At 45.8% G+C, this 26,795-nt stretch overlaps 2 protein-coding genes across 2 annotated transcripts; one reads left to right on the top strand and one right to left on the bottom strand.

Moving 5' to 3' along the window:
- Nucleotides 1-3,321: 3,321 nt before the first annotated feature.
- On the bottom strand, nt 3,322-8,384 carry CENPL (centromere protein L). The gene is made up of 4 exons (XM_066324767.1): nt 8,214-8,384; nt 7,828-8,079; nt 6,300-6,842; nt 3,322-5,419 (listed from the first exon to the last, which is right to left on the bottom strand). The coding sequence occupies exons 1-4, from the start codon at nt 8,358-8,360 to the stop codon at nt 5,348-5,350; spliced, it is 1,014 nt and encodes a 337-aa protein (XP_066180864.1). The 5' UTR covers nt 8,361-8,384; the 3' UTR covers nt 3,322-5,347.
- Nucleotides 8,385-8,437: 53 nt separating this feature from the next.
- Nucleotides 8,438-22,398, top strand: DARS2 (aspartyl-tRNA synthetase 2, mitochondrial). Its single transcript, XM_066324763.1, has 17 exons — nt 8,438-8,646; nt 9,790-9,889; nt 10,633-10,699; nt 10,967-11,068; nt 12,154-12,249; nt 12,889-13,012; nt 13,635-13,681; nt 14,381-14,487; nt 15,276-15,345; nt 15,930-16,109; nt 16,470-16,577; nt 17,742-17,804; nt 17,974-18,126; nt 18,944-19,162; nt 20,075-20,185; nt 20,405-20,480; nt 21,483-22,398. Exons 1-17 carry the CDS (start codon nt 8,577-8,579, stop codon nt 21,668-21,670), a joined length of 1,881 nt encoding a protein of 626 aa, XP_066180860.1. The 5' UTR covers nt 8,438-8,576; the 3' UTR covers nt 21,671-22,398.
- The last annotated feature ends 4,397 nt before the right edge of the window (nt 22,399-26,795 follow it).

Below are 26,795 nucleotides of genomic sequence, written 5' to 3'. Positions count from 1 at the left end.
TCTGACTTCTGACGCTGTTAAAGGTGCATTGACAAACCCTATTCCTCCAATTGCCCCACCCATCGGGACCTCCCTTAGGGGAAAGAGTTTGGTTTTTGACCTGATGTTACTGTAAGGTTCTTCTGGGTTTTTTATTGCCTGCCAGGATGCACTGTTAGGTGCCAGACCCAGCTCCCAGCTGTGAGGAGGTGCAGGGATTGTGGATGGTGAAGGAGAGGAGGCTATACTAGTATTAGGAAACGGCAGAGGGTAAGAGGGGTTATAAGCTGGAGGGGGGCAAGCTGGGGAAGGAACAGGGATTACAGTTTCAGAAGGTGGGATATGATTTTTCAGGTGAGGTTGGAGGATTAGTAGGGATAGTTTGTAGTACTTCAGGAGGAGGTGGTAAATGTTCTAAGGGGTCCCAATTATGGCTAGCTTCCTCTTGGTTCCCCTTCTGCTTTTCATTCCTTTGTTTCCCTTGCTGTAACTTACATATTTTTGCTGTTTCATTTTTGATTACTTGTTTCTGCCAACAGGCAGCATAGAGTATTTGTTTGGTACTTGAATCCCCTTGGGATTTCAAGTATTAAGCTAATTGTGACCACATCCAGGGGTCTTTAGTTCCACACCATGGCCATTTTTCAGGTAAATCTAGGTTAGGCCAAGCCTCTATGCAATAATGGATCATCTTGATTCTGTCCAAGCTTTTTGTGGCCTCATCAACTTCCCATACTTCCAACATTTGTCCTAGTGGACTGTCTGGTGGAATATTTCTTATCTTTTTCTTTCTTTTCTCCTCAGCTGGCTCCAGTTTACTTATGTACGCCCCCATTTTCACAGGGTCTCAAAAAAAAACTACGGTGCTTTTACCCTGACAGAAACTTTACTTCAGGGCAACACAAAGTAAAATTATCTGACCTTGTTTTAACTACACTTCTTTAAGGTGCCCCTACACACACACACAAATGTAAAGACGGGCAACCCAAATTTTAACTTTCACTCACTCTTTGAACACTCGTAAGTGGCCCCAGGGACCCTCTCTCAGGGTTTGGGCACTACCCCTGCCAGTGCTCGGAATGCCCCACAGGTAGCCTGGTGACCCGCCCTTAGGGCCTCAGCCACTACCCCTTAGCCAGCACTCCTTTTCTCTCCTGTACGTCAGGCAAATCCCTGTAAGTGGCCGGTCAACCAGGGCCCAGGGTTCCAGTCACCACCTACTGCCAGGATCTGGACATACAGTGTGCGATTCACTTACTCACCCTATCTTTAAGTCCCTTGCACTTTGGGACTCCCTTAACTCTCACTCCTCTGCACCTGGACAGCATCCTCTTGGGCCCCCCCGACCAGTTCTACCTCTCTGTACCCGGACAGCGTACCTCTTCCCTGGGTACCCCCAACCAATACGACACCCTCGAACCCGGAAAGCGTACCCAAGATACCCCTGACCAATGCAGACTCTTTTATCCCAGCACCCTGACAGCTACCCCAGCCAGCCTCCAAAGCACCCCAAAAGCAGCCTATCTTTGCTACCCCAGCCGGTACTCAGACGGCCCAGGCCATAGCTTCAGCCAGTGCTCTCTTTCTCTCCCCACACCCCGGTAGTTACCCTGGTCACTGTCAACTCACAAGCCCCGAAAGTAGCCTGGGCAACCCGCCCTTAGGCTTCCAGCCGCTACCCCAGCCAGCGCTAGTCTCTTGTGACACCCTGGGCTATAACCTCAGCCAGTGTGGTGCGTGCCTCACACACAGTGCTCGAGCCCTTTCGCACGCTTGAAATTGGCCCAAGCCTTTTCTGCCACACGCTTCTTTGACGTGCCACTCACTCTCTAAATTCCTCCGCACGTCCGGAGGGGGCCCTATGCCCCTGGAGACGCCTCAATCACTCCCAGTCCACTCGCTTCCTCCTTTTCCCGGCCGGCCCCCTCGCGGGGGTGTGGAAACGTGGTACTCAGCAGTCCAAAATCACTTGGGGGGTCCGAGCTGCTGGCCCCCCTCTCATTCACTCCACACTCGTTCGTCTCTGCTCCTGCCAGCGGTTGTCTTACCGATGCTCCTCAGTGGCATCCCATGAGACTGGTGAGTGTTGTCCTCTGGTCCAGGATGTCCAGGAGGTCCGAGGCCGGGCTGTGCCTTCCCGTCCTGGTCCTCTTCTGGGCGTGGCTTAGATCCCGGACTAGTCCCCAAATTGTCCCACAAATACCTTGCGAGAGATTTCAAGTCAGAGTTACAATTCAATAGAAAGATTACAATAAATGCAATGAATACAGGAAGACTGGCATAAAACCAGTTGTTAAACAGTGGTTGCAGTCCCGTTAGAGTGATGGATGAGGTCTTGTCAAAAGCAGTGGTCCTGTGGAAAGGCCTGGTCCTTCTGTGGATGGAAGTGGTGGGTGGTTGTGTCCAAGTCCCCGAACCCCCAAATCATAGACCCTCAAAGTCCAGGCAGGAATGTTGAGTCCATCTCCCAGGACAAGGAATTTCACATTGGAATGATGGAATCCTATGAGTCAGAGGATATTCTAGGGAGTCCTTGATGGCCCATTGGCAGAGATGACCCCCCCCTTAGGGCTGGGTGTAGTTGTCACTTTGTGAAGACAAGGAGAACACTGTACCCAGCTCGGGCTGTTACAAATGAGCCACCTTTAACAGTTCATCAGGAATAATGCAGATGGGTGTGGAATACAGAGTCTGGCTGCACCTACACTGGTACTTTCTCCTGCAACCACTGACAGAACCTAAACCAAACTAGTTCTAGCTCATTTCTTAAAAGCCTTTTTTCCTCCTTGTTGCCTGGTCGATATCAGTTCTTGTCTGAAGCAGAGTGCAAGTATCATCTGTTAATTCTGACACCCACTTCTTGTGTTCTTGCTGGAAGGGAAGACCCGCAGCCAGCTCGTTCCTGCTGAAAAAAAGCTCACGCCAGCCTCACCTCAGCTGCCCTCTTGTCTGTGTCTGTAGAATTCCTGACCAGGATGGACGGTGCCCTCTCTTTGAGTAATTTTTGTGCACTTTGCCTTGTGTATGGTTAGAGCAGGGAAAGGTGTGAGGCTCATTTAAGAGTTTGGAAGGGAAGGGCTGTTTGCTGGCACTGTGAATAACTCCCTCCCTCGGGGGTGTGGGGAGAGCAGGAAGAACTCAAGACTCACAGTTCTATTTGTACTGTAATTTCTATTGAGTATGGAAGAATGACCTTTTGCACTTGATCTAACTGTGGACCTTACTAAATCTGACTTGAGGAAGTGGACTGTAAATTCTTGACATGAAAAAGGCAGTGCTGACATCTTAAGTTCTTTAACTTCATAGTTTGATTCATGTAACTCAGATTTTAATGTGCTTGAATATAGTAAAAAAATACACTACAGTCATAAATGGGACATCAAAACTTTTTTAGAAGCCCCTTTCCCCCTAAAGGTCGGTATTCTTGTGTTTACATATGACGATCATTTGCACCTTTACAAGGAAAACAAGTATTCTGTAAACAAATGTTTACATGTATCATTTATGCTTTTTTCTAGCATGAGTAACTTGTATAAATAGTGCTATCTTAATAAATTTCTTCTACACTGTTCTTGGTTTGTTCCTTGGGGTGAAAGTAGTGGGGGGTGTTTTTCTGTGGTTTATGTGGACAAAGATGCTGGAAGTTTTTTTTTCCCCCCCACATAAATTCCAGTAAAAGAGGCTTAAAACTATTTATTGTCACCCTTCACATCACTCAGAACCAGCTTTGTCTGGAAGGAAGCTTCTGCGCTATGTGGCTAAATCTTATCTTTGCTCGCTTAACTGCATTTTATCAATGAGGACAACACAAGGAAGAGATTAAAAGAGGCTACAAGAATGTAGGTTTTTAGCGATTATTTATGCAAATTTGTTGGAAAGAGCTGAGCATTAGATTTAAAACTTAGCCTTAGGTTATAACAGTCCTATTTTTAAACCAAATACAGGTGCCAGTTATTTCCAGACCTTGTAGTCCTTTGTCCAGAGCTCTTCTGACTCCAGATAGCAAACTTTGTCTGACGTATTTCAAAAAAGGAAACTACAGCACCAGAAGAGATAGTTTAAGTAGCTGCTGAGCTGCCAAGACGTTCAGGAGATCACTCAGCTGCTTGTACCAGGATAAGAGTTACCACAGACTTCAACTTTAACGTGCAAAAAGAATCCATCTTCAACTAGTAAAGAATCTGAAACCAAGTGTGTATTTCTTTGTTTAATTCTGGAAATAGGTTAGGAACTAGGCATGCAGTTTTGTCCTGTTGGGCAGGTCTACACTGGGAAAAGAAACTTGCACCCCTGTTTAGGAGAAGGTCATAGCACAAATCAGCTCCTAGAGATGTTGCACAAATGTGAAGCAAGAAACTAGACTTGGAATTTTGCTACTCACAGAAACATTTAATAAGTAACAAATGGTGGTTTGGTAAGCTGTAGCTGGAAATAAACTTCATGCAAGGGGATATATTTAATTAGACATAGGTGATCTTTCCTTAAGACAAAAGATGGAAAATATTTTCTTTATTTAGTACTGCATTACAAAACCTCTTAACAGGTGCTACTTTCCTGCTCCTTAAATGCCTAGCCAGACACTCTGCACTGTCCCTCTGAGCTCCTACCTGCTCCAGAAGGGAGGGATTCAACATCAAATTATAGCACACAGCTCCAACCTTGAGAGCTCTGGCCTACAGGATTGCATCCAAGATTACAAACATCCAGACAAAGCCTAAAACAAGCTTATCCACGCCTCACTGTAGTATCTATTAACTTGCCTGGGAGAACCAACAGGCTGACAAGTGCCTTGTGTCCAATCTCATGCCAACTGTAACATAAGTGAACATTATCAATATTACACATATTACCATGTACCCTTAACAAGCTAAAAAGGGAGTTAGAAACCCGGATTTTTCTGCCCTGGATTGTGGAGCATGCACCTTTTCTCAGGTGTGCTGAACTTTGCATTTAGACTAGCCAAGGGCAGTCAGTTTGGCCATGGCCTGTGTAGCTTAGGCTGTCCAGTGAAAACAACAGAAATAACTTTGAAACAACAAATACCGGTCAGCAAGTTGCATCAAGAATTTGCACTGTTTGTCTCTGAGCTGTCAGCTGCACATAAATGAACTGAGCGAGTCTGAGAAAGCAAAGCTGCCAGGGAGCTGTCACAAGTCTGCACTGCAGCCCTTCCTCAGGGACCAATGTCTGCTTGACTTTGCTGTGCATGGCATGGAGTTACACAGCCAAGTGCTGGAGTTACATCTGACTTTGGACAGACAGCATGCTAGGAAAGAAGATGCTGCAGGAGTGAGTTTCCTGGTGGTTTCTCAGCACAGATTGTCCAAACAGAAAGCCTTTTTAGAACGAAGAGCTACTGGAATGGCTGTCACTGTATCTGAGAGATTGCAAGTTCAGTCAGTAGCATCAGCACTCCTGGCAGGTATTGGCTGTGTAGAATCTGCAAGAAAGAGAAAAAAGTCTGTCAAAGCAACACTTGGCAGCTGACAGATTTCCACACCCTGAAGCCCTGGTTGGAAGGAAACTACCTAGAGTGTTCAATGTGTTTATTCAGCTGCTCTGTTGTTGCTTTTCAGGTACCTATACTTTTCCCATACTGAATATATATGACTTGAATTCCTTATGAATTTATTAATTATGAAAAGCCACCATTATGAAAAGCCATAACTGAATATACAACACACATTCCACAAGAGCACCCTTCAGAAAGCCTGAGATATCTCTGTGTACTTGCCTGCAGCAGAAGTTGTTTCAGACAGTTTTAAGCTATTACAGATAAAAACAAGCAATGTAATGCTACCATGTGCCAAAGACCATCACAGGGTAAACTTAAACAACTGCATTTACACAAACTGTTCTTTAACTCAGAAGAAAATATTGTAGTGCTTAAAGGATTAGTGTTCCATGGTTTGAAGGATATTAGAGATACCTCTGTAGAAAGACCAACACCTTTATGACAAAGGTTACATGTGAAGGAGTCTTTTGCATATGTCTTAATAACTACAATGCTAGAAAACTAGTGAACTTTTTTAAGTTTGGGATCTTTTTAAGTCCATAAGAAGTTTTTGTGGCCTAAGAAACTTTCCTGTTCATACCACAGCTAATACACCTGTTTCTGGCCCCAGGCAAGTAGCTCCTGCTGCAACACAATAGTGAAACACTGCACTGGCAGCTGCCCCAACTCCAGAGCTAAGTATGACTAGCGAAAGCTGAAGGTTTAACAATTCCTGGTAGGAAATCATTCAAAACTAACATGAAACCTTCAGGTACAGCTGTTTTATTTGGGCAGCATTAGGACAACCTGCTCCTTGTGGCCTCACCTTTACAATCCCATCACAGTGTGCCGAGGCAACCGCTGTGGAAACCTTCACCAGCTTTGCAGCCGACAAGTGGATCTTGAAGTGCCTGTGGAAGTGGGCGTAAAGGCAGTCCATGAAGACATCCACCTCCTCCTGGGTGATCTCTCCTGGCGTTTTCTGCACCGTGTCCCACAGAGCTTTGGCATCCTCTGGGTGGATGGCGTATGAAATATCCAGGGGCTGGGCCAGGCGGGGCACGGAGAAGACGAGTTCCACGGCGGAGGCAGCTCTGTCCAGCTTGCAGCCAGCCCACATGGCCACCATCCAGCTGAGGTTCTGGGGGCTGATGGCCAGGCGGCGGAAGCAGCAGTCGAAAGTCTTCTGGAACCAGCTTCCAACCAAGGCTGTGTAGCTCTCGGCGCCGTGGCTCAGGAACAGGGGCAGGCTGGTGAAGTCCTCCGGCAAGTTCTCGGAAAGGTCATCTCCAAACATGGAGCAGAACCAGCCCGACCACACCAGTTTGTCCTCAGAGTTCCTGGAGGAAGCTTTTGACCTCGAAGAGAGCTGGGATGGGGAGAAGAAGCATTTCAGTGCTACAGAGCAAGAATGGCTTTTTTTTTTTTCATCAACTAAAAATAGGTTTTGATTTAAAGCTTTCAGTGTTTGGTAGAAGTAGTGTTTTTTTTTTTCCTTGGGACCTTGCATGCAATGCTGTTTTACTGTCAAACACATGAAGTTATTCAGTGTGTCCATTACATTCCTAAAAGTTGAATGCAATTCTATAGAAAACAGCAGGAAAAGTCCATTTAATTTCCTTAGGAACAATCCTGACATCTGAGTTTATGCTGCCTAAATCCAGTGCTACATCCTACAGCCATTTGCCACAATGAACTTGACATTTCAGTAGCACATCTCACTTGAGGCAAAGCATTTCAGAAATATTAATTAGACCCGAGCTCTCACCAGGAAGTAGGATTATGGAAACTTTATCCAGAAAGTTAAATAACCCATCCAAGTCCTGGCAGTAAATTGACTGCTAAACTAAAACATCAGAGAGTGCCCTGTATGCTCATACTCTGATGCTGTTAAAAAGTTGAACTCAAACTTGCTGTATTCACTGTATACATCGCTTAGGGCACCACGGAATCAATTAGGCCCAAAATGACCTCTGAGGTCATCAAATCCAGCCTGTGACCAAACACCACTTTGTCATTAGACCGGGGTTTTAACTGTGTCACATCCAGTCTTTCCTCGAACACCTCCAAGGATGGTGACTCCATCTCCTAGGGCAGCCAACTGCAATGTTTAATCATTCTTTCTGTGAAGAAATTCTTCCTCATGTCCAACCTAAACCTCCCCTAGCACAGCCTAAGGCTGTAAGTATTTAAAAACAGACAGGATTCACTTTCATTAAATCACGGCACATGCCCCAGTAGTTATTCCATACAGCTAGGGTTTCATTTTGGGGCTTTCTTTCAAGACACAGCCTTTCACCACAGCAAAATCAGCTCGTAAAACGCATCATCTCGATGACCAGCCCCTCCCTCACCTGCACCAGGAGGGCGGCGTGGTCCAGCTCGCTGCCCCTGAGCTCGGCGAGGCTGGACAGGGCCACCTTGATGTCCAGCTCGGTGCCCACCTCCACGGCCAGCCCCTTCTGCTTCTCGGCGGCGATGGAGGCGCTGAGCAGCCGCGCGTAGTCCCTGAGGCAGGCGCGGCGGAAGCGGTACATCGGGGTCACGCTGTACAGCGTCCAGGCTTTACGCAGCAGGAACGCTGTTTTTCGCGGATCGACGCTTTCCTGGAAGGGGGGAGCAAACGGAAAGGAACGAGGTAAAACGAAAGGAATAAAGTTAAAGCTCGCTTTTCCCGCGCGGCGAGAGCGCAGCGGCGCGGCTGAGGGGACGGGGAGGAGACAGAGAGGCGCCGCCGTACCTGAGAGCACAGCGCGGACGCGACGGGGCGGCTGCTGGAGCTGGTGCCGAGGCGACCGTGGGTCCGCCCGAAGGGCAGAGCGCAGGAGAGCCGCCTGAAGCTGGGCAGGGTCCGCGTCGCACCGTCCTCCTGCGCCTCCTCCGCCATGGCCGCCACGGCCCGCCGCCGCCGTTCGAACTTCCTTCCCGTCGGCCCCCGCGCGGGGACGCGCCCCCGCCGCCATCTTTGAGGCGGGCGGCAGTGCGGGGAGGAGGCGCCGGGGCTTGAGAGGGCTTCCCCTTTTGCCCTCCGGAGCTCTTCTTTTTCACTTCCCGCACGTCTGTCGTGCTCCTCCCGTGTGTCTGCCTCACGGGCGGCTGTGGCATGGCGCTCCCCCGGCTGCTGGTGCGGGCGCTGCACCGGGCGGCCGCTGCCGCCGCACCCGCGGCTCCAGGTGAGGAGGAGCGCCGGTCCCATCCCCTCGAGATTTGGGTTCCTTTTCTCCCGGGTCAGGCTAGTCCGCACAGTCGATTAATATCACGCTTGCGGCAAAGTTATTTTCCCTGTATCCCTTTATTTAAAGTGTCTTCTCTAAGTCTCTTTTATTTCTAAAGGCTTTGATGAAGGTAGTGAGATTGGTTCATAAAATTATTTATATACGTCCAGGAATGGTGTCCTTCAGGCTTCTCCTTACTGGCTGAACCTCTTGCACATTCGGTAAATGGTGTGTTTGGTTCTATACCTTAGGCCGTGATTACAGGCACAGGGGGGTCTGTGCAGAGCTTTCTGTAAAAAAAGGGGTCTGTGCAGAGCCCTTTCTGAAAAGGGCTTTTTCAGGCCCTTTTCCACTTGGTTCAGGCGGGAACTGTTCTATTTACACCTGCACGGTGGGTCTGCTCCGTGTGTGCTTAACTCTTGGTTTGTTAAGCCCTGTTTTGAGGTGTCGCCGCCAGGAACTCCCGTGGCAGGACAAGGGGGAATGGCTTTGAACTGAAAGAGGGCAGGTTTGGGTTGGATATTGGAAGAAATTCTTCTCCGTGAGGGTGAGAAGGCCCTGGCACAGGGTGTCCAGAGAAGCTGTGGCTGCCCCTGGATCCCTGGAAATGTCCAAGGCCAGACTAGATGGGGCTTGGAACAACCTGGGACAGTGAACAGTGTCCCTGCCCATGGTAGGGGGAGGAATGAGATGAGCTTTAAAGTCCTTGAAACCCAAACTATTCTGTGATTCTAGATTTAAATGTGGGATTGTCAACATCCCTCAGGACTGATCTGTGACTTTTGCTCCTCTTGCTCCTGAAATTTGCAGGGCAGCAGTTTGCAGCAAGGCTGTGTTCAAGCATCTTTATGAAAAGTTTAACTGAGAACCATAAGTAATCCCTGTTTAAAACACATTTAGACTAGCTTCATTTCATGTTTATGACATAGTATCTTAGTGCAGATTTATATATGAAGAACTTCTCTGTATATGGCATGAATCATATTGGGAGGGAAAACTATTATTTATTCTGTCTCATCTGCAAAAGCCATGAGAGATTTTATATATATGTAGCATATATATGTACATAAATATATGTTTATATATTTTTTTTAATTTAAGATTTCAACAGTTTTGTCAGTCGGACCAACACGTGTGGAGAACTGCGTTCTGCTCATGTGGGACAGAAGGTGACCCTCTATGGATGGGTTCAATATCAAAGGTAAGGGCAAACCATGGTGAAAATGGAGATGATTATTTGCCACGTCCAGTCTAAGTTGTGCATCATCCAGCATTGCTCTCCACTGATGGTTTGCAAGGATTTTAGGAGGTCCTGAGCATCTCATCTTTGAGCAATTGTGGATGGAGACCGAGGAGAAGGAGTTGGGATTATTGCAATGTGATTGTGGTGATCTTGTTGTTAAAGACACCAGAGCATGTCCCACTGGGCAGTTTTTTGATGGACAAAGCACAGTGGCAGCTGCACCTGCTGCAGCTTGAAAAAAATCAGGATTTACGGTTCTGGGTCTGGCAGTGCGAATTGTTCATCTGGAACTTTTTATGGGACAAGTGTTCCCCTTCTTGACTTATGATTAGATTTTGTTGTTGTTGTTTTTATTCCACGTGAACTTTAGTTTTATTGCTCATTTAATTGTTTTTAGCTGAATGATGTTTCCCAGCAGGAAAATTCACATGTTCAGAATTCCTGCTCTGCGTGCATGAAAGCTCAAATTAAAATCCTGCTTCTCCTAGTTATTTGCATGTTGTCATTGGCTGGTCACAATGTGAAATAAATGGTTCAGGTTGGGTTCAGTGTGGAAAAAGTGTCTATAATTGACTACTTGGAAGTGCTTTGGGATGAATTGCAGGGTACTGAGAGTGTAGCCAGTAGCCATATGCTTTAAAAGGTAGAATCTACTAAATTTGTGAAAAAATGTTCTTCCTTTTGTGCTTTTCATGGATCAGACAAGGCCTGTTTCTGGTTTTGAGGGATTTCCAGGGATTGACCCAGGTCATCATTCCTCAGGATGAGGTAAGTGCTACCAAAACATGACTCTGTGTTTTTATTTTTCCTTTGGTATTTCGGCTTCAGCAGCCGCAGAGAGAAGGAAGGGCTGTGTCAAACTGAGTGCTCTGACTCACAGGTAGATTGAAGTGTCATGAGAGCCCTGGCCTGACACTGCAACAGAACCATCCGTGCTGTTTCCCCTGCCTTAAGAGTGATTTGGGTGGAGGTGCTTGGCCAGGGTGCCTTTGTCTGTTGTGTGAATTTCTGTGAGGCTCTGTGCTCTTCCTGCAGGCACATTCCCACGTGAAGGAGCTCCTGTCCAACGCCCCGCTGGAGTCTGTGGTGCGAGTCACTGGGACAGTGTCCCCTCGGCCCCTGGGGCAGGAGAATCCGGTGAGGAGGGGCTGGGAGCGGCTCTCAGGGCTTTTGTTCCTTGAAGGAAACAACTCCGGATGTTGGGATCATGGTGGGCTTTGTGTCAGAGCAGCATCACCACGGGTTCTGGTTGTGTGACAGCCCATCCTCAGATCGTGTGAGGTGAAATATGTGCTGAGTCATAAACAACAGGATCTCAAAGCACATTACAGGCACCCACAAATTAAACTGCATCCCAGCCCTTTGCAAGGAGAATGCTGGCTTGTTCCAGGCTTTCAAAATGCGGTGGGAATTTCTTTTGCCTGAAAATACATATTGTCATTTTGAGCTCCACAGCATGTGGTGACCTGTTTATTGATTTTGCTGGCCTCTTTGTATAGGAAACAGAGGATGAATGAATTTTTAATGTTCTGCCTTGCTCAGCTGTCATTGTAATCAGCTGTAGATTGATCTTTCAGGATTGTACATATAACTGGCAGGTCTAAAAAGAGGACTGTAGTTATGATCATAACTCCTTTTTGCTCCATCTTATAGATGTCCACTTAAAATCCAGGCTTCAAGCAATGCCTTTATTTCTTTTATTCTTTTCTTGGTTTGGGGAAGGTTGTGTGTCCTTTCCCCTGGTAAATAGCAAGAGCCCTGCAGGATCAAGTGAACTTTGCTGTGCCTCAGTGCTACGTGAGGGGAGCTGTCTACCCTCCCTTGGGAGAGAATCAAAAGAAGACCAGTTCTGAGAACTGGTGTTTAGAATCGGGAATTCTGAGAAGTTCCTCATGATTTGCCTTTTTTGACTCATATGAAGGGCTGCTGCTGCTCGTGCTCACTGAAACCTACACTGTGGGGTTTTGCTGAGACTAATGTATTTAGAGACCAGTATGCTACTGGGAAAGAAGCTGCTATCTTTGGTGAGGTGACTTGTGTTTCCCTGAACAGAAGGGAGATCTGGGAGAAATCTGTCCTTGGGAGAAGCTCTCTGACTTGTACACTGTGTTAGAAGGCAGGGAGGGTAATCACATTGCTTCTTTTTTTCCCTCTGACCATCTGTGAATTACCTTTGTCCAACTGTTTTGAGTTCACTTTTTTTTCTTGCCTTTTTGTTCCAGAAAATGCCAACAGGAGATATTGAAGTGAAGGCAGAGACTGCAGAGATCCTAAACTCCTGTAAGAAGCTGCCTTTTGAAATCAAGGATTTTATCAAGGTGTCTGTCTTTTTCTTATCAAAGTGGTGGCTTTTCATTGAGTTGGGAATTTGCCCAGGGTGATGGCAAAACATCTGAGAGCTGAGTCTGGTTCTCCCCACTTCACTTTGGAGAAATGGTGGTATTTAAATACCAGTGGTGCTGTTTCTTTGTTGGGAGGATTTATTTCCAATTACACCTAAGCAGAAAACAAGGCTTGAATGATTCCAGATTTCTGGAAGAATTCATGGTAAAGGAAAGAGTGAAAGAAATGGGGCTCTGCTGGGTGTCTTTGAGTGTGAAATGAGGCTGTTTTATTTGACTCGTGGAATCCCAGAATGATTTGGCTTGGAAGGAACCTTAAAGATCATCTTGTTCCAGCTCCCTGCCATGGGTAGGGATGCACTCACTGTACCAGGTTGCTCAGAGCTTCATCCGGCCTGGTTTTGAACGCTTGCAGGGACGGAACTTTTGTGGGCAGTTTGATTTTTATTTCAGGTGATTGCCATATTTGCGTAGCTTGCGTGTAACAGGCGCGTTGTGGCAATGGAGCCCCAGCCCTTTTCAGCTTCTCCCATTTTCCCCTTGGCTTTAGGAGCACCTCCACTGGACGTGCAGTTTGAATTTTGTCTCTTAATCCTGATGCTCTCTCGTCCCCAGAAGTCGGAGGCGCTCCGGTTGCAGTATCGGTACCTGGACCTGCGCAGCTCCCGGCTGCAGTCCGCCCTGCGCCTCAGGTCCCGCCTGGTGATGAGCATGCGCGAGTATCTCTGCAACCTCCACGGTGAGGGAGCTGCTTGGAGCACAGGCTGCTGCAAACACTGCAGCTCTCCCTGCTGCTAGTGCTAGCAGAGATTCCGAACCAACTCACTGCTCCAAACTAGCCCCACTTTATAAGGACCTGTCTGCTTTTGGTGGGGTCTTTAGTGGGATGTTGTCATGCCTGAAGAACAAAGTCTGGTTGAAATCTCTTGGCATGTTGCAAGCCAGTTGTTGCAAATTAGCTGTTTCCAATGAGAAAATACTCTTTGCAGGTGGTTGCCCTCTTTTGGTCACCCAGTTGAGACATGTCAGAGGGATGGATTTTGTTTAGGGCCTTTCCTTCTCTTAAAATCAGAAAGTGCTTTTTGGAAAATCAGTGCCTGGTTCAGAATAGATAGAGAATTAACACAATTTCAACCTGTTTGGAGTCCTCTGTCATCAACAGTTCTGGCAGGACATCAGAGTAGCTCTGAGCCTTTAGATCTGTCATTACAAGAATAATAATTATTAGAAGTAGTAAAGTGTGTTGGTTTTGGAGAGGCTCCATGGTGGTAGATGACCTATTCTGCTGACTAACCCTACTCTAGCCTACTCTGTTGTGTTAGTTCTCCCTCTTCTCAGCTTATTCTCTGTTTGTTCCCCAGGGTTCGTGGATGTAGAGACTCCAACTCTATTTAAAAGAACCCCAGGGGTATGTATGTGATGCTTTTTGGCCTCCTGCAGCTGCACAGTCAGGACTGAATCATTTTCAGTTGCTGCTCAGCCTTCATTGCTTTTCCCTTGCTAAACAACAGCTTGTGGAACTTCTGATATCATCCACAGATCTTTTAAAAGTAGAGGGAGAGAAAGGGGAGAGGTGGTAACTTGTGTCCTTGTTTTCAACCTTCAAACGAAATAAGCTTCTGCCTTGTAGAGCACATGTTGAATACAAGTCTGTCCTGGGATTATAAACCCAAAACACTTTGAAGCACTGTCTTTTCAGCATTTATCTCTTAGCCAGTAGGTTTTTGTAGAGGTCCTGCTCAAGTAAATTTAATTTCTGATCTTATATTCCTTTCTTTCACTTCAAAAATAGTCAGAGAGAAGAGAGCTGTAGCTGAGGAATTGTTGATGCAACTTACTTGGAGTTCTTTCATTTAAACCCCAGTCTTGGATGGTCTATTATGCATTAGTCTCTCAGAGAAGAAGGTAGAGAATTTTCCTTTGGGATATTTTGGATCAAGTTGGTTAACAGATGTTAACCATAATGTACAAACAGCCATTTCCTCACAAATGGGATTTCATAATGGGGAAAATAGATCCTTTCCTCTTGCACTTCCAGTGTTTAGGCTCTGTTAGGAATTGGGGCCACTTACTTGCTGAACTCTGTAAATCTTCTTTCTGTCGCCAGGGAGCCAAAGAATTCCTTGTGCCCTCGAGGGAGCCGGGAAAGTTCTACTCTCTGCCACAGAGTCCTCAGCAGTTCAAACAGCTCCTCATGGTTGGAGGCCTGGACAGGTAAGAGTTTCTTGGGCTCTTGTTCTCTGCATCTCGTATCTAGGGTTTCATTGCTTTATCTGTGAAGTTTTAGAAAATTCCCCCCAGAAACTTACTGCCAATGATTTGTGTCTGGATGAGGGATCCTCAAATACTTGGAACTTTATAGTCAAATGAAATGTGTCCTTCTGGAAAGATGAAATCTTTACTGCTGTGTTAAACACAAACCTGATCTTAAGCAGAGCCTGCTTGAAGGGCAGAAAATCTAATGTGTGGTAAAAGCTGCTCCAGGGGTCACCTACAGAACTAATTGAGGTGAGGCTGAGCAGCTGAGCATGACTGAGACAAGGAAAAGCATGTCAGGGTGCCCAAGTGCCAAGCTTTTAATTGGGCTTGCTTCTCCAAATCAAATGGATGGACAGGGAGACAGACAATTGTTCACACGGTGAAGTGCGGGCCAGATCTCGTCTGAGAGTTTTGCATAGCTGTTAGGAGAGTCCTGGAGTGGAGTGGAGTGGAAGGTGGAATAAAGAGATGAGTGTGCTGTTCTTAGGGGATAGCTCACCTGGCAGTCTCCATGTGCCTCTGGAGGATATGGCTGGAGATGGATACAGCTGCTGGTAGAGCTGCTTCCACTCAAAATTCCATTCTTTTGAAGGGATGGGAACATAAAGATCATCTGCTGTGGGAACAGGGCATTCTCTCTGTGGTTTATTTCTCTTTCCCTTATCTTTTCTGTGGTGAATTCTATAGCCACAGTGCAGTTCAGGATACTTTGGGTTGTTATCTAAATCCAAGTGTCACTGCAGGTACTTCCAGGTCGCTCGCTGCTACCGCGACGAGGGTTCACGGCCTGACAGGCAGCCGGAATTCACCCAGGTAACCAGCCCGTGCTGCCTTGCACCCTGCTCCTCAACCCAAGTGGCTCATAGCTGTTTTCCCTTCCGGAGGCTTAGTCTGTGCTAGTCTGGTGCTGTTTGGGAGGTGCAGAGTTGTTTGGTGTGTGTTTCACAGACACAGCCCTTGGAAATTGGTGTGGGATGGCTGCATGATTCGTGTCGTTGGCTGGCTGCAGTGCCCCAGGTGCACATGTGGGAATTGCAGCAGTGATTTTACTTTAATGGTACAATCTCCTCCTGTCCTGCTAGGTCAGACGTCCCAATCCTCAGCCTTGAAATCCCAGGCTGAGTTAGCTTGGTTCTCTCAAGGCTGCTTCTCCTTGTCATCCTGTCCTTGTCATCATTACCTCATTCACTCTCTCTGAGGAGGCTGTTGCCTGAGTCATCAGCCTGGAGGGTGATCCTAAGCACATTCCCAGCCTGATGCAGTCATGCTGTGATGTCATTTCGTGTCTTGTTTTTTGTTTTGCTGGCTTTGTACTCACCAAGTGTGAGTACATTAGCAGCGTGAAAGCACAACCTGTAGCTCATGTGGAATTCCCCCCTCTTGTTCTTTGTTTTAAGATAGATATTGAGATGTCGTTTGTAGATCAAGCTGGGATCCAGAGACTCATAGAGGGCCTTCTGCAGCATTCCTGGCCTGAGGAAAGAGGCTCCATTATGACTCCTTTCCCTTCCATGACATACGAGGAGGCACTGGCTGAGTATGGGACTGATAAACCAGACACTCGCTTTGGGATGAAGGTGAGGGTTTGCCCATTGGAAACTCACAGCTTTTCCTTTCAGTCAGTGTTTTAATAACCTTTGGATTATGAATTTATGGTTGGCTGGAGTTTTGAGTGCTGTAATTTACCCAAGGCGCCTGTCCCATTGTTGCTGCTTTGTGCAGTCTGCTGAAGAAGAGAGGATTTGATCAGTTGACTGTGAAAAATGTATGTTCTAATCAAACATTATTTTAAAGGTGATGTAGTGTTAGGGAGCAATGCATCTTGATTGTTTCAGGAGCAAAGGGAATAGTGTTGAAGGTGTTAAGACACAGGTGCAGGAAATTTTTCTTTCTATTCCTACCAGCAGTGCTTTTTCCTGTGCTCTCTCCTTTGTCAGATTGTGGATATCAGTGATGTTCTACGAGGATCAAACATTCACTTTGTGCAGAATGCCCTCAGCTACCCACATGGTTCCATCAGAGCCATTTGTATCCCTCAGGGAGTGGTAAGTGATGCTCTTACATCCTGTTTATGGTTTATGTGGAATAAATAAAATGCCAATTTGAATTCTTTTGTTGGTATGGAAATGTTCCTTGCTATTAATGGTGTTCTTAAGGGAACTTGGGATTGGTCGTAATCCATGTCAAGTTGGGCTGAGTGGTGTTAGAATGATAAGACAACAGGAAGAGTATTTTATCCTTAAGAAGAGGAGGAAAACAACAGAACTGCAAGATCCCATGAGGATAGGGAACCCTCTTGGGTTTCACCTTGCTTTTTGTCACCTTTTTGATGTGCATCTCAACAATGAATTGTGGCTTATGATGGGAGATTGAAACAGGGCTGGGCATGGCACAGCTCTGGGATAGGCAAAGAAGGGTCAGGTGGTTCCATGTCCTTCTCCTGTTTGCTTTAGCTGCATTTTTGGGTACAATTTGTGTCTTGTAATGAGAATGTCATGGACTAAATTCAAGGCTGACAGTAGATGTGGAAGACTTTTGTCACAGCCCTGCATTTTGGCAAGGAAACAGATTTAATTCTGGCTGTAGGCATCTTTGTAGCTTGGATAGTATGGAAGAAACAAATCCTTTAAACACTGAGGTTTTTTTGGGGGAACAGGGCTTCGTGGGCATGGTTTCCCTTGGGATTCCTTTCTTTTTGGCACAAACTGCAAGTTTGTGGCTTCCCATGAGAGGGCACAGAGGTGTTTGTCTGAGCAGCACAAAAGTGGCATCCAGACCGACCCTAAACACTGGAGTAGATGGAAAGAAATCAAGATCTTGATGCAAGTCCTCATTTACTTCATGCAAGAGTCAGCCCAGTTGTTTTTTCTCTGCTCTTCCTGCGGTTTGAGCTCTGAATTCCCATCCACAATGTGGTGGTAAAACCTTGTTTCTGCAGGCTGGAGGCCATGATCTGACCCTGCCTGCTGACCAGATACATTTATCTGTGAGAGGGGGAAAAAATGTAGATCTAGAGGGGTCTCTTCCTGAAAGGAGCCCTCAAAGCAGACACCCAGCCCAGTGGTAAGGACCCTGTCCTGTTCCACAGCTCTCATAGGAGCTTGAACTAGAAACAAAAGAATTGAGAAATTTGGAACCAGCATAGATTTGATACCTAGTCAAGTTTTCTGAGCTGATGTTTGCTGTGCTTTCTCTTGCTCTTTCCCCAGAGGTATCTTACAAATAAAGACTTGGAGTCATTGAAGGAGTCTGCAAAATCCCAGTTTAACCAGGTGAGACAGAAGCTCTCCTGAGGCTTTGGGAAGGCTGAGTGACAAAGTGTGAGACAGGCAGAGGGAGGTAGGAGAGCAGTCTTTAACAGCTGAGTCAGAGCCTGAGCATGCGACGCTTCACGGCGAGAGAGGGCAGCACTGCACTGAACGCGCCCTTACCTTTCTCCAGGAAATCATGGAAATTATCTGCAGACCTGACGGAAGCTTGAAGTCTCTGCTTACCAAGTTCCTTGGTGAGAAGGAGAAGTCAGAGCTTATCCAAGCACTGAACATGCAGGAGGGTGATGTGGTGCTGCTGGCAGCTGGAGAACACAAGCAAGTGGTAGGAGGCATTTCTTGGGTGGCTCTGTGAGTTGAATGTTGCCAATGATGGTTTTGATGTTATCTGACCTTAGTCTGATTCTTCTTATAATTAAAATAGGTCATCATCTAATTTTCCATTTCTCTGGAACGGCAGCTATAGCAACAGCAAATAAAGCATGAAAGGTACCTATTACTTTTATGGCCTCCAGCCAAATTCTGGGCAGGACTGGTAACTGAAATGAAGGCTGAAATATAAAAAACCCTGCAACAAATCAGTGCATTCTTTTCTCTTAACTTCATTTTTAAAGCACCAAACAGATTGGAAAATGAGGTCAGCTAGGTAATTGTGTCTCCCATAAGTGCATGACTTATTAGCAGCCATGGTGGGAGATTCTGTCCCTACCCTTCTCTCTATTCTTGCCAACAGTCGTTGCCTTCCAAGCATTGTTTTATTACAAGGTGTCATGCTTCGCTCAATAACCAACATTTTGTTGTATTCTCTTCTGTGCCTTCATTTCTGTCTTGCAAACATGCTCCCCCAGTTAATCCACATGTGTGGAGCTGGAGGTTAGCCTAAGAAAGTTCTCAAGATGGAACAGCTGGAAAAACATGAACTTTCTGGCTCCTTCCTTGGTCTCTGTCAAACTCTCCTGCTGCTGCTGCCTCAGCAAGAAGGTGATATTTTTCAGGGTATGAGGCAGAAGTGTTCAAGGCAGCAATGTATTCCAGTGCTGTCTGTGGTACTTCTTTATGGAACACTCTTTCCCTGGTTGGTGTTTGAGTGGCTTCCTTGATGGTGAAGCCATCTTGTCCCATCTGTCCCTTCTCTGTTGCAGTGCTGTGCATTAGGAGCTCTGCGGTTGTTGAGTGCCAACCTCCTGGAGGCAGCTGGGCTGGCACTCCGTGATCCCACAGCCTTTCACTTCCTCTGGGTGGTGGATTTCCCCCTTTTCCTCTCCAAGGCTGAGAATCCCACTGAACTGGAATCTGCTCATCACCCCTTCACTGCCCCTCATCCTTCAGATGTCAGCCTCCTGTATTCTGATCCCACAAAGGTAACCAACTTTCATGGCTGCCATGCTGGCTCTTTTACAGCTGCTCCTGTGGAAAACCAGGCGAGCGGCAGCTGGGTTTAGGGTAAAAAGAGATGATGTTTCATGGGACTGATTGTACAAGGAAGATTTAGATCTGCTGGAATGAGTCTAGAGGAGGCTGCTAAGATGATCAAAGGATTGGAGCACTTCTGCTATGAGGAAAGGTTGAAGGAGCTGAGGTTGTTCAGCCTGGAGAAGGGAAAGCTCAGCAGCAACATTAGAGCTCATTCCAGTCCCTAAAGAGGCCACAAAGAGCTGGAGAGGGACATTTCGCAGGGGCAAGCAGTGAGAGAACAAGGGGAAATGGTTTTAAACTGAAAGAGGGTAGACTTAGATTGATTTGTGTTAGGAAAAAGTCTTCCCTGTGAGGCCCTGGCACAGGTTGCCCAGAGCAGCTGTGGCTGACACATCCCTGGCAGTGTTCAAGGCCAGGCTGGACAGGGCTTGTGGCATCCTGGGATAGTGGAAGGTGTCCCTGCCCATGGCAGAGGGCTGGAACTAGAGGATCTTTAAGGTCCCTCCCAACCCAAACCATTGTGTGATGCTGTGATCTTCTATGTATCTTGAAGAGATGGCTTCCTGATTACTGCAAATAGCAAGTATTCACGTGTGCCCCAGCAAAAGGAGCTTACAGCAAACAGAAATCTTATATTCTGATCCATCCCATGATGAACTTTTCAAAAAGATTTGTTCTCCTCCCACATCAGTGAGAGGCAGTCCATGCCTCCAGTACAGATTGCAATGTACCCCTGAGAGAAGAGTTTTACAGAGTTCCATGGCTTCATTCCCAGTGTCTGCCATCTCTGTGCAGGTTGTTTTTAGGTGCAGCTGTGGCCCAGCCTCAGCAGGGTGCCTGTCCCTGTCTCCCTGCAGGTCCGTAGCCAGCACTACGACCTTGTGCTCAATGGCAATGAGGTTGGAGGGGGCTCCATCAGAATTCACAGTGCAGAACAACAGCGTTTCGTGCTGGAGAAAGTGCTGAAGGTAACACCTACAGATGCCTCTAATGCTCTCTTGGAGATTTAAAAGCACTAATTAATTGAAATATTAGTTGCATATTCTGAAAGAAACACTCATGTGCTTCTCAGAAAGAGACATAATTCCTAGCCCTGAGCAATGGATGATTTCATTGTACCTTCATCTTGTGATGCTAATAGGAAGAGCATTTCTTGTCCAGTGACACCTCTTAATGTGATTTTGCAGGAGGACTCCGAGGTGCTTTCCCATCTCATTGAGGCTTTGGAACTTGGGGCTCCACCTCACGGAGGAATTGCTTTAGGTAAGTGATCTGTAGCTCCACAGATGCAGGTCTTTTGTGATTTTTGCATATTAGATCCTGGGAACAAGGCTGATGGTTGTTAGGAAAAGCTTTGGTGCTTCCATCTCTGCAGCAGCTTTGTGGAAAGAAAGAGAGGTCTGGTCACCAAGAGCAAAAAGTTGGGATGTTCCTCCCCAGAGTCACAGTGGGATTTAAGTCTTAAGCAAGGACATTGGTGGCTCTAAGGCTGGTCCATATCTGCTGATCTGCAAACCTGCTATTCAGCAAGGTTGGGTCAGCTTTGTTCCCATTCCTGTGCAGCCAAAGCAGGATCCCTGTGCTGCCTGCCTGGAGGCATGGGACAGCAATGGGACTTTGTGTTTCACATCCTTCCCCTCTGCTGCCCTCTCACTTCCTTCTACCTCACCTCTTTTGGTCATTAATTCAGAAAATGTCAGGGTTTGTTTTTTTCCCTTGAACGATGCAAGTTTGTGGTTTAAAGAGGGAAAAATCCCAACCAACCATTGACACCCTCCCTACACTCACCAAAATAAAAAAACCTACAAAAAACAAAGGTATTTCAACCTGTAGTCTTCCAGTTTGACTTTCCTCCATCCAGTCACTCAGAAGCTTTTGCTCCTCTTGAATTTTTCTTAAGTGGTTGTAATCCTTCCAGACTTGTTGATGCAGAGCTCTGAGCTGTAAAGCAGAGCCCTGCCAGTGTTTTGCCATCCAGCTGCCCAGATTTTGTTATGCTGTGTTTGCTGTGTCCTGCAGCCCTTAGTTTGTTACAGAACTTCCTGCAATATTGAAAAGCTTTATTTTGGTAGACATTTCTGCTCTCGAGGCTAATCTGTTTCTCTGCTACCAGCTGAGATTAATTTTTTTTCTCCCTTACTTGCTTCACTCTTTTTCTTCAAGCTTAGTGATATTACCTCCTCAATCTTTCTGATTTTTCTGACTCAGGGGGGATAATACAGCGCCATAACTCAAGTGTTTCACCGATTTGTTTTCTGCTTGTAGGACTTGACAGGCTGATCTCTCTCATTGTTGACGCTCCAAGTATCCGGGACGTCATTGCCTTTCCAAAATCCTTCAGGGGACGGGACCTGATGGGCAATGCTCCAGACTATGTCACTCCAGAAGAGCTGGAGCCATATCACATTCAGGTTTCCTGGCCTCTAGAAGAAAAAGAGGCAAAGAAAAACTGACTTCATGCCAGTGATGTAAGCTGATCTGATCAACCAGAGGTGGTTGCAGCTTCTAAAGGCCAGGATTCGGTTCAGAAAACAGCAGCTGTTGTGGCAGTGTGGGGGACAGTCCAACTCCACTGTACTGGGGCAATTTCAGGATAGAGTGGGAAGTAGATAAGGGGTCTCTCTGATAGGAATTCACCTTTGGGATGTAATGGGAAGTACATTATAGAAAAGAATGTAATTTTAGCATGGGATATTGGGACTGTTTGCTTTAGGGTGTCATATTGGAGGGAAGATGGGATCTGGTTTTTCCCAACCCTCAGTTTTTTTATGTCCCTTGTAAAGTATTCCTCCTCCCATCTGGAGGAGATAGTTACCTTCCCTGGCAGGAATTAAATCATGATCCTCATTAAATCATGTCAGCTGAGCACTGTGACAATAAAACTGTTTTGGACCAGGAGCTGTGGAGACTGCACAGCCAAACTTCTGTGCAGCCAGCAACTTGTCTGGTGTTGGAGGATACCAGATCATGCAGAACTTTGCCACAGGGAGTTCACACTCAGCTGTGTTTTCCCTTCAAAGGAGAGGGAGAGAAGCATCCATGATGATTGCAACACTTGTCCTTGTAATACTCGTCAAAGAAGTGTTGATCTGTCTTTGGGGCCTGTGGTCCTGGTGCTTTCAACACAGTCATTCAGGAGTTTGTGTGTTTATAAATAAAGTTTACCTGGCAGTATGGTTTTGCCTGAGCATAGCTTTGGGCTTTCTCGACAACAGCAAGCTGTCAAGTTTGGCTTTGTGACCCCTGGTCCCTCCAGGAGATGACAAGAAATCTGTGGGATCACAGCACGGTTCCCAGTCTTCTGTGAGCTCTGTTCCTGAAGGGGAAGGTGAAGAAACTGAGAAGAGTTTCCTTGATGAGGGTGAGAAGATGGTGCAAAGGAAGGAGAGGGGGAGAGCTCCTGTGTCCAGCTGGGAAGGACAGCAGGAGGCACATGCCAGAGAAAGTGCTGGAGGACAGAAGGAAGACTGCAGTTCTTGTCTGAGCTGATGCTGAGCTCCAGCCCTCTATCAGAGAGCCTGTCCTGCAGATTGTCAGATCCTGGTCTGCTCCAAGGGTTAGCTGCTCTTTCCACATCGTGGGATAATGCTGCACAGTGGTGTCCACAGTTGTTTTTTAAGTACTGAACTGTCCTGATAAGAATCAGAAATGCAGGCAGCTCTTCTCCTTAAGGGTGGTTTTGGGGTTTTTTTTTGAGTACCCTCCATAGAAAGTGACACTAGAGCTGACTTGCTGCTGCTTTGCAGATTATAAAATGGAGTTACATGTGTAAAAGAAAAACACTTTCTTTGCTTCTGGCATGATTGTTATTTTCAGTCTCAGAGCTGGTTAAATATTATTTAAAACAAAACAGAACAATCCTGGTTTTGTATTCACATTCATTTTAGCCAAACATGGAATTCCTTGATTTTTTTTCTTCATATGGGCTATTCATTCCTACTCTAAATCAATTCATCTGTAGTAACCTTTTTTTTTTCTTTCTCTGACTAGAAGGTGTCAGTAATGGAGTGAAGATTCGTTTTCAGAGAGAACCTTATCTGAAAAATGGATCCCTAGGCAGATCCATGGTAAACTTTATGATCTTCATGGGTCCGGTCCAATTGAGGACATTTTGTGACTTGAAAAACAATTACTTAATTTTTGCTGTTGTTTTTGCAGGGAGGAGAGTCACCCTGGGGCAGTTATAACAGATATTTTTGTTCTCCTGACTTGTCAGTGGTGATGTAAAATACAGGCACTGCAGGCTATGTGTTGTCTTCAGACTGCTGGTTTAGAGGATGCTGGATTTTCTGATTTAGTTTCTTTACTGGTAGTGTGATTAGGATTTGCATGGAATTTGCTTGAGGATCATCTCTGTTCCCAAAGCAGGGATGTCATAGGCTTGTTTTAGGTCATGGAACATAGGAAATAAGTTACTCTCAGAAGTTCCTCACTCCCTCCAGGCTTTTATTTATAGTAACTGTAAACAAACTGTGCTGAACTTTGCTTTTTAATTGTGAAATCAGGAGTAGTGTATCACTTGCTTAGTACCTGCTTGCAAAGGCAAGTGCTGTTTACCTCTGATGAGTCCCAAATTAGGATTATTGAGTGTTAAGGGGAAGCTGATGCTCTGGGAGGCTTAGGCAGAAATGTAACCCTGCCTGGAACATTCTTTTTGAGAGCACTTGTTAAAACATGTGAATGAGCTGTCTCCCAACCATGCACATCCCTCTTGTGCAAGCGGCCTTGGGTGCTGGTTGTTTACCCACTGCTAGATGAGGGACTCACTTCAGTGTGAAATAAAAAGTGCAACAAAACACCTTGTCCGAGCTGCTGCTGTGCTGCCACAATTAGCTTAAATGTTAAAAGGTGTGTCCCAAATCCAGGCAAGCCATTTGTGACTGGATTGGTGGATGAAGGTGTCTTCCAAGGCAAGTGTGAGTTCGCCAGGGTTGTGTGAATGTTGCCACAGAGAAGATACTAATTTTGTTTGTTGGTTGGTTTTATAGAGTATTGTGTAAGATTTTGCTTGGGCTTGTGGAAGCCAAATCTACAGAAAATCCCTGAAACCACGATCTGCTTGGCACACTTAGCTGCATATTTTGGTAGGAGCAAGAGTAGACAGGCATTAAAAGAAATCCGTGGAAATGAGGGCTGGTTGTATTGCAGACCAGTATCTCCTGCTTGCTGGAGAAAAACGCTGGCCTGTGATCCTGAAAAGAGATGTTGAAAGCATTACTTCAGCACAGTGTTCATCAGAAACACCTCTTGCTAATAATCCAGACTGCAAACTTTCACAGACCCCTTGTTGCTTCTGCTCTTCCTTATTTTCCCTGGGTCAGACAAACCTGTGGAAAAAATGCTGCTCTGCCAGCTGTGCCAGAAGATGCCAAATCCTGGGCTCATCTGTTAAGAATTATTCTTTAGGTAAGAATTTGAGGTTTAATGTCCCCTGATGTGATCCTCTGCACTCCAGTGAACTTCATGACTGGCACAGATGGGATGTGAAGATCAAGGTGGGCAACAGGATTGTATAAAGAGTGCTCTAGCAGGAGTCAGTCTTGGATGTGAGGCCTCTGCACTCTTTGACCCCACCTCTTACTGGTTTTCTTCTATTTGATCTGAACAAAACACTGATAAAATGAGGGACAGTTTATTCCCCCCCTCTAGGAGAACCTATCTTGTGTATGGTTTCAATAGATTTGACCACAACAACCGTCTACTAAATTTATACTACCCCTTTGTTAAAGCAAAGATCAATTCTGATGTGTTTCAGTATAATTTTCCCCTTCCAGAACAGGAATGCTGGTGGGATTCTCAGCAGCCCAAGTGTGAGTTGTTATTTTAGTTGAATTTTTTTTTCTTAAAAGTTTCTAAGCCTATCCAGAATATTTCAGGTTGGGCCAAGCTGGGGAGAAATTGCAGCCTTTGATTTCAGCTACCCCAGGTGGTTTGGATGAATTTAGCTGGAAGGGTTTTTTTATAAAGTGCCAAAGACAGAAAATGTTCCCAGAATTTAGGATGGAGTTTAATCCTGTGTTGTGGTGGTATCTCTCTCGAGATTAGCTAAATTACAATATAATTTACTAAATTGCAATGTATCCCAGCAGCTTTGTGTAATCCAGTGCTGCAGATACCCAGAGGTTCAGAGTGCTGATTAATTCCCAGTTCTGCTGCAAACAGAAAATACTACCACCTGTAACAAGTCAACTGAAATATTCCAAGAATGGTTTCAGCTGTTTGCAGGTGAATTTGTACCCACTATTTTATCCTGGGTGTGAGCAGGAGGTGGGGCTTTTTACATTCCCAATCCCAGGAATGCCTCTGCTGCTCTGGATTCCACCAGCACCTCTCCCACTGTGAGGAATGGAGGAGTAATGCTGCACTGAATGTAGGCAGCTCCAGAAAGTGAATCTCTCTTGGTAAAAGGAGATGGATAAATAGAATTTATGCTCTCAGATCTATGGATTTCTATTTACCCCCAGTTATTTCTTTTGCTTCCACTGGGGTTTGTTTAGAGCACTCTCAGTGCATTCTTGAGCCTCTGTGCTCACAGCAGCAGAACAGGCAGACACAACCACAGCCACCTAAACAGTGCCAGATGGAAATCCCCCATGTCAGCTTCACATGACTTCACCTCTAAATGTTTGGGCTCTGATTCCAGGCTTGTGCTCTAGTTTGTTGTGTTCCTTTGAAAGAATTGTTTTCTGTAATTAAAAAATGATGATTACATGCGGTCACCAGCTGTGCCAGGCACAGTTCTGCAGCTCCGTGACAGATACGTTCAGATGGATTGGTCACATTTTTCTCTAATAGCCCATCAGGAGCCAGCTTGCTTGTTATGTTTTTATAGTCTTGGTGTTCTCTGCAAAGCTGAAGAAAAGCATTGTGAAGTGTTTCTCTATTAGTTTGGTTATATTTTAACCATACTTGCATTTCATAGAATCACAGAATCCAAGAATGGTTTGGGTTGGGAGGGGTCTTAAAGACCCTCTAGTTCCACCCTGGAACAACTTCCTCTATCCCAGCATGCTCCAAGCCCTGTCCAGCTCAGCCTTGGACACTTCCAGGGATCCAGGGACATCCACAGCTGCTCGAAGCACCCTGTTCCGGGGTCTCCCCACCATCACAGGGAACAATTCATTCTCAATATCCCATTTCAACCTGCTCTATGTCACTTTGAACTTCTATCCCCTTGTCCCATCACTACGTGCCCTTGCAAAAAGTACCTCCCCCTCTTTCTTGTAGACTCCATTCTGTATTTTCATAGCCTTGAGCTCTATTAAATTATGTGTTATTCTAAAAACTACTTCCTCATGCTTAATTTAAACCTCTCACCTGATCATTGCACAAGGCACTTTCCCATGTAGCTTATAGAAGTAATGATATTCAAATTTTTTATGTTTTTTCTGTTCTGCTTATAAATTCATGAATTAATATCTCTCTCTCTTTTTTTTTTTTTTTTTTTTTTTTTTTTTATTCACATCTATTTTAATCTGTACAGTTTTAGGTAATTTCACCTACTTTCCTGGGGAAAGCCCTGCATTCCTTCTGTGCAGTGACTTTCCATACATCCATGGACAGGTAGATGGCCAAAGC

Source organism: Sylvia atricapilla, chromosome 9 (assembly GCF_009819655.1).
Source record: "Sylvia atricapilla isolate bSylAtr1 chromosome 9, bSylAtr1.pri, whole genome shotgun sequence".
In the NCBI taxonomy this organism is placed as follows: Eukaryota; Metazoa; Chordata; class Aves; order Passeriformes; family Sylviidae; genus Sylvia; species Sylvia atricapilla.
Note: the sequence above shows the minus strand (reverse complement) of the source record. Positions and strands in the feature narration are given on the sequence as shown.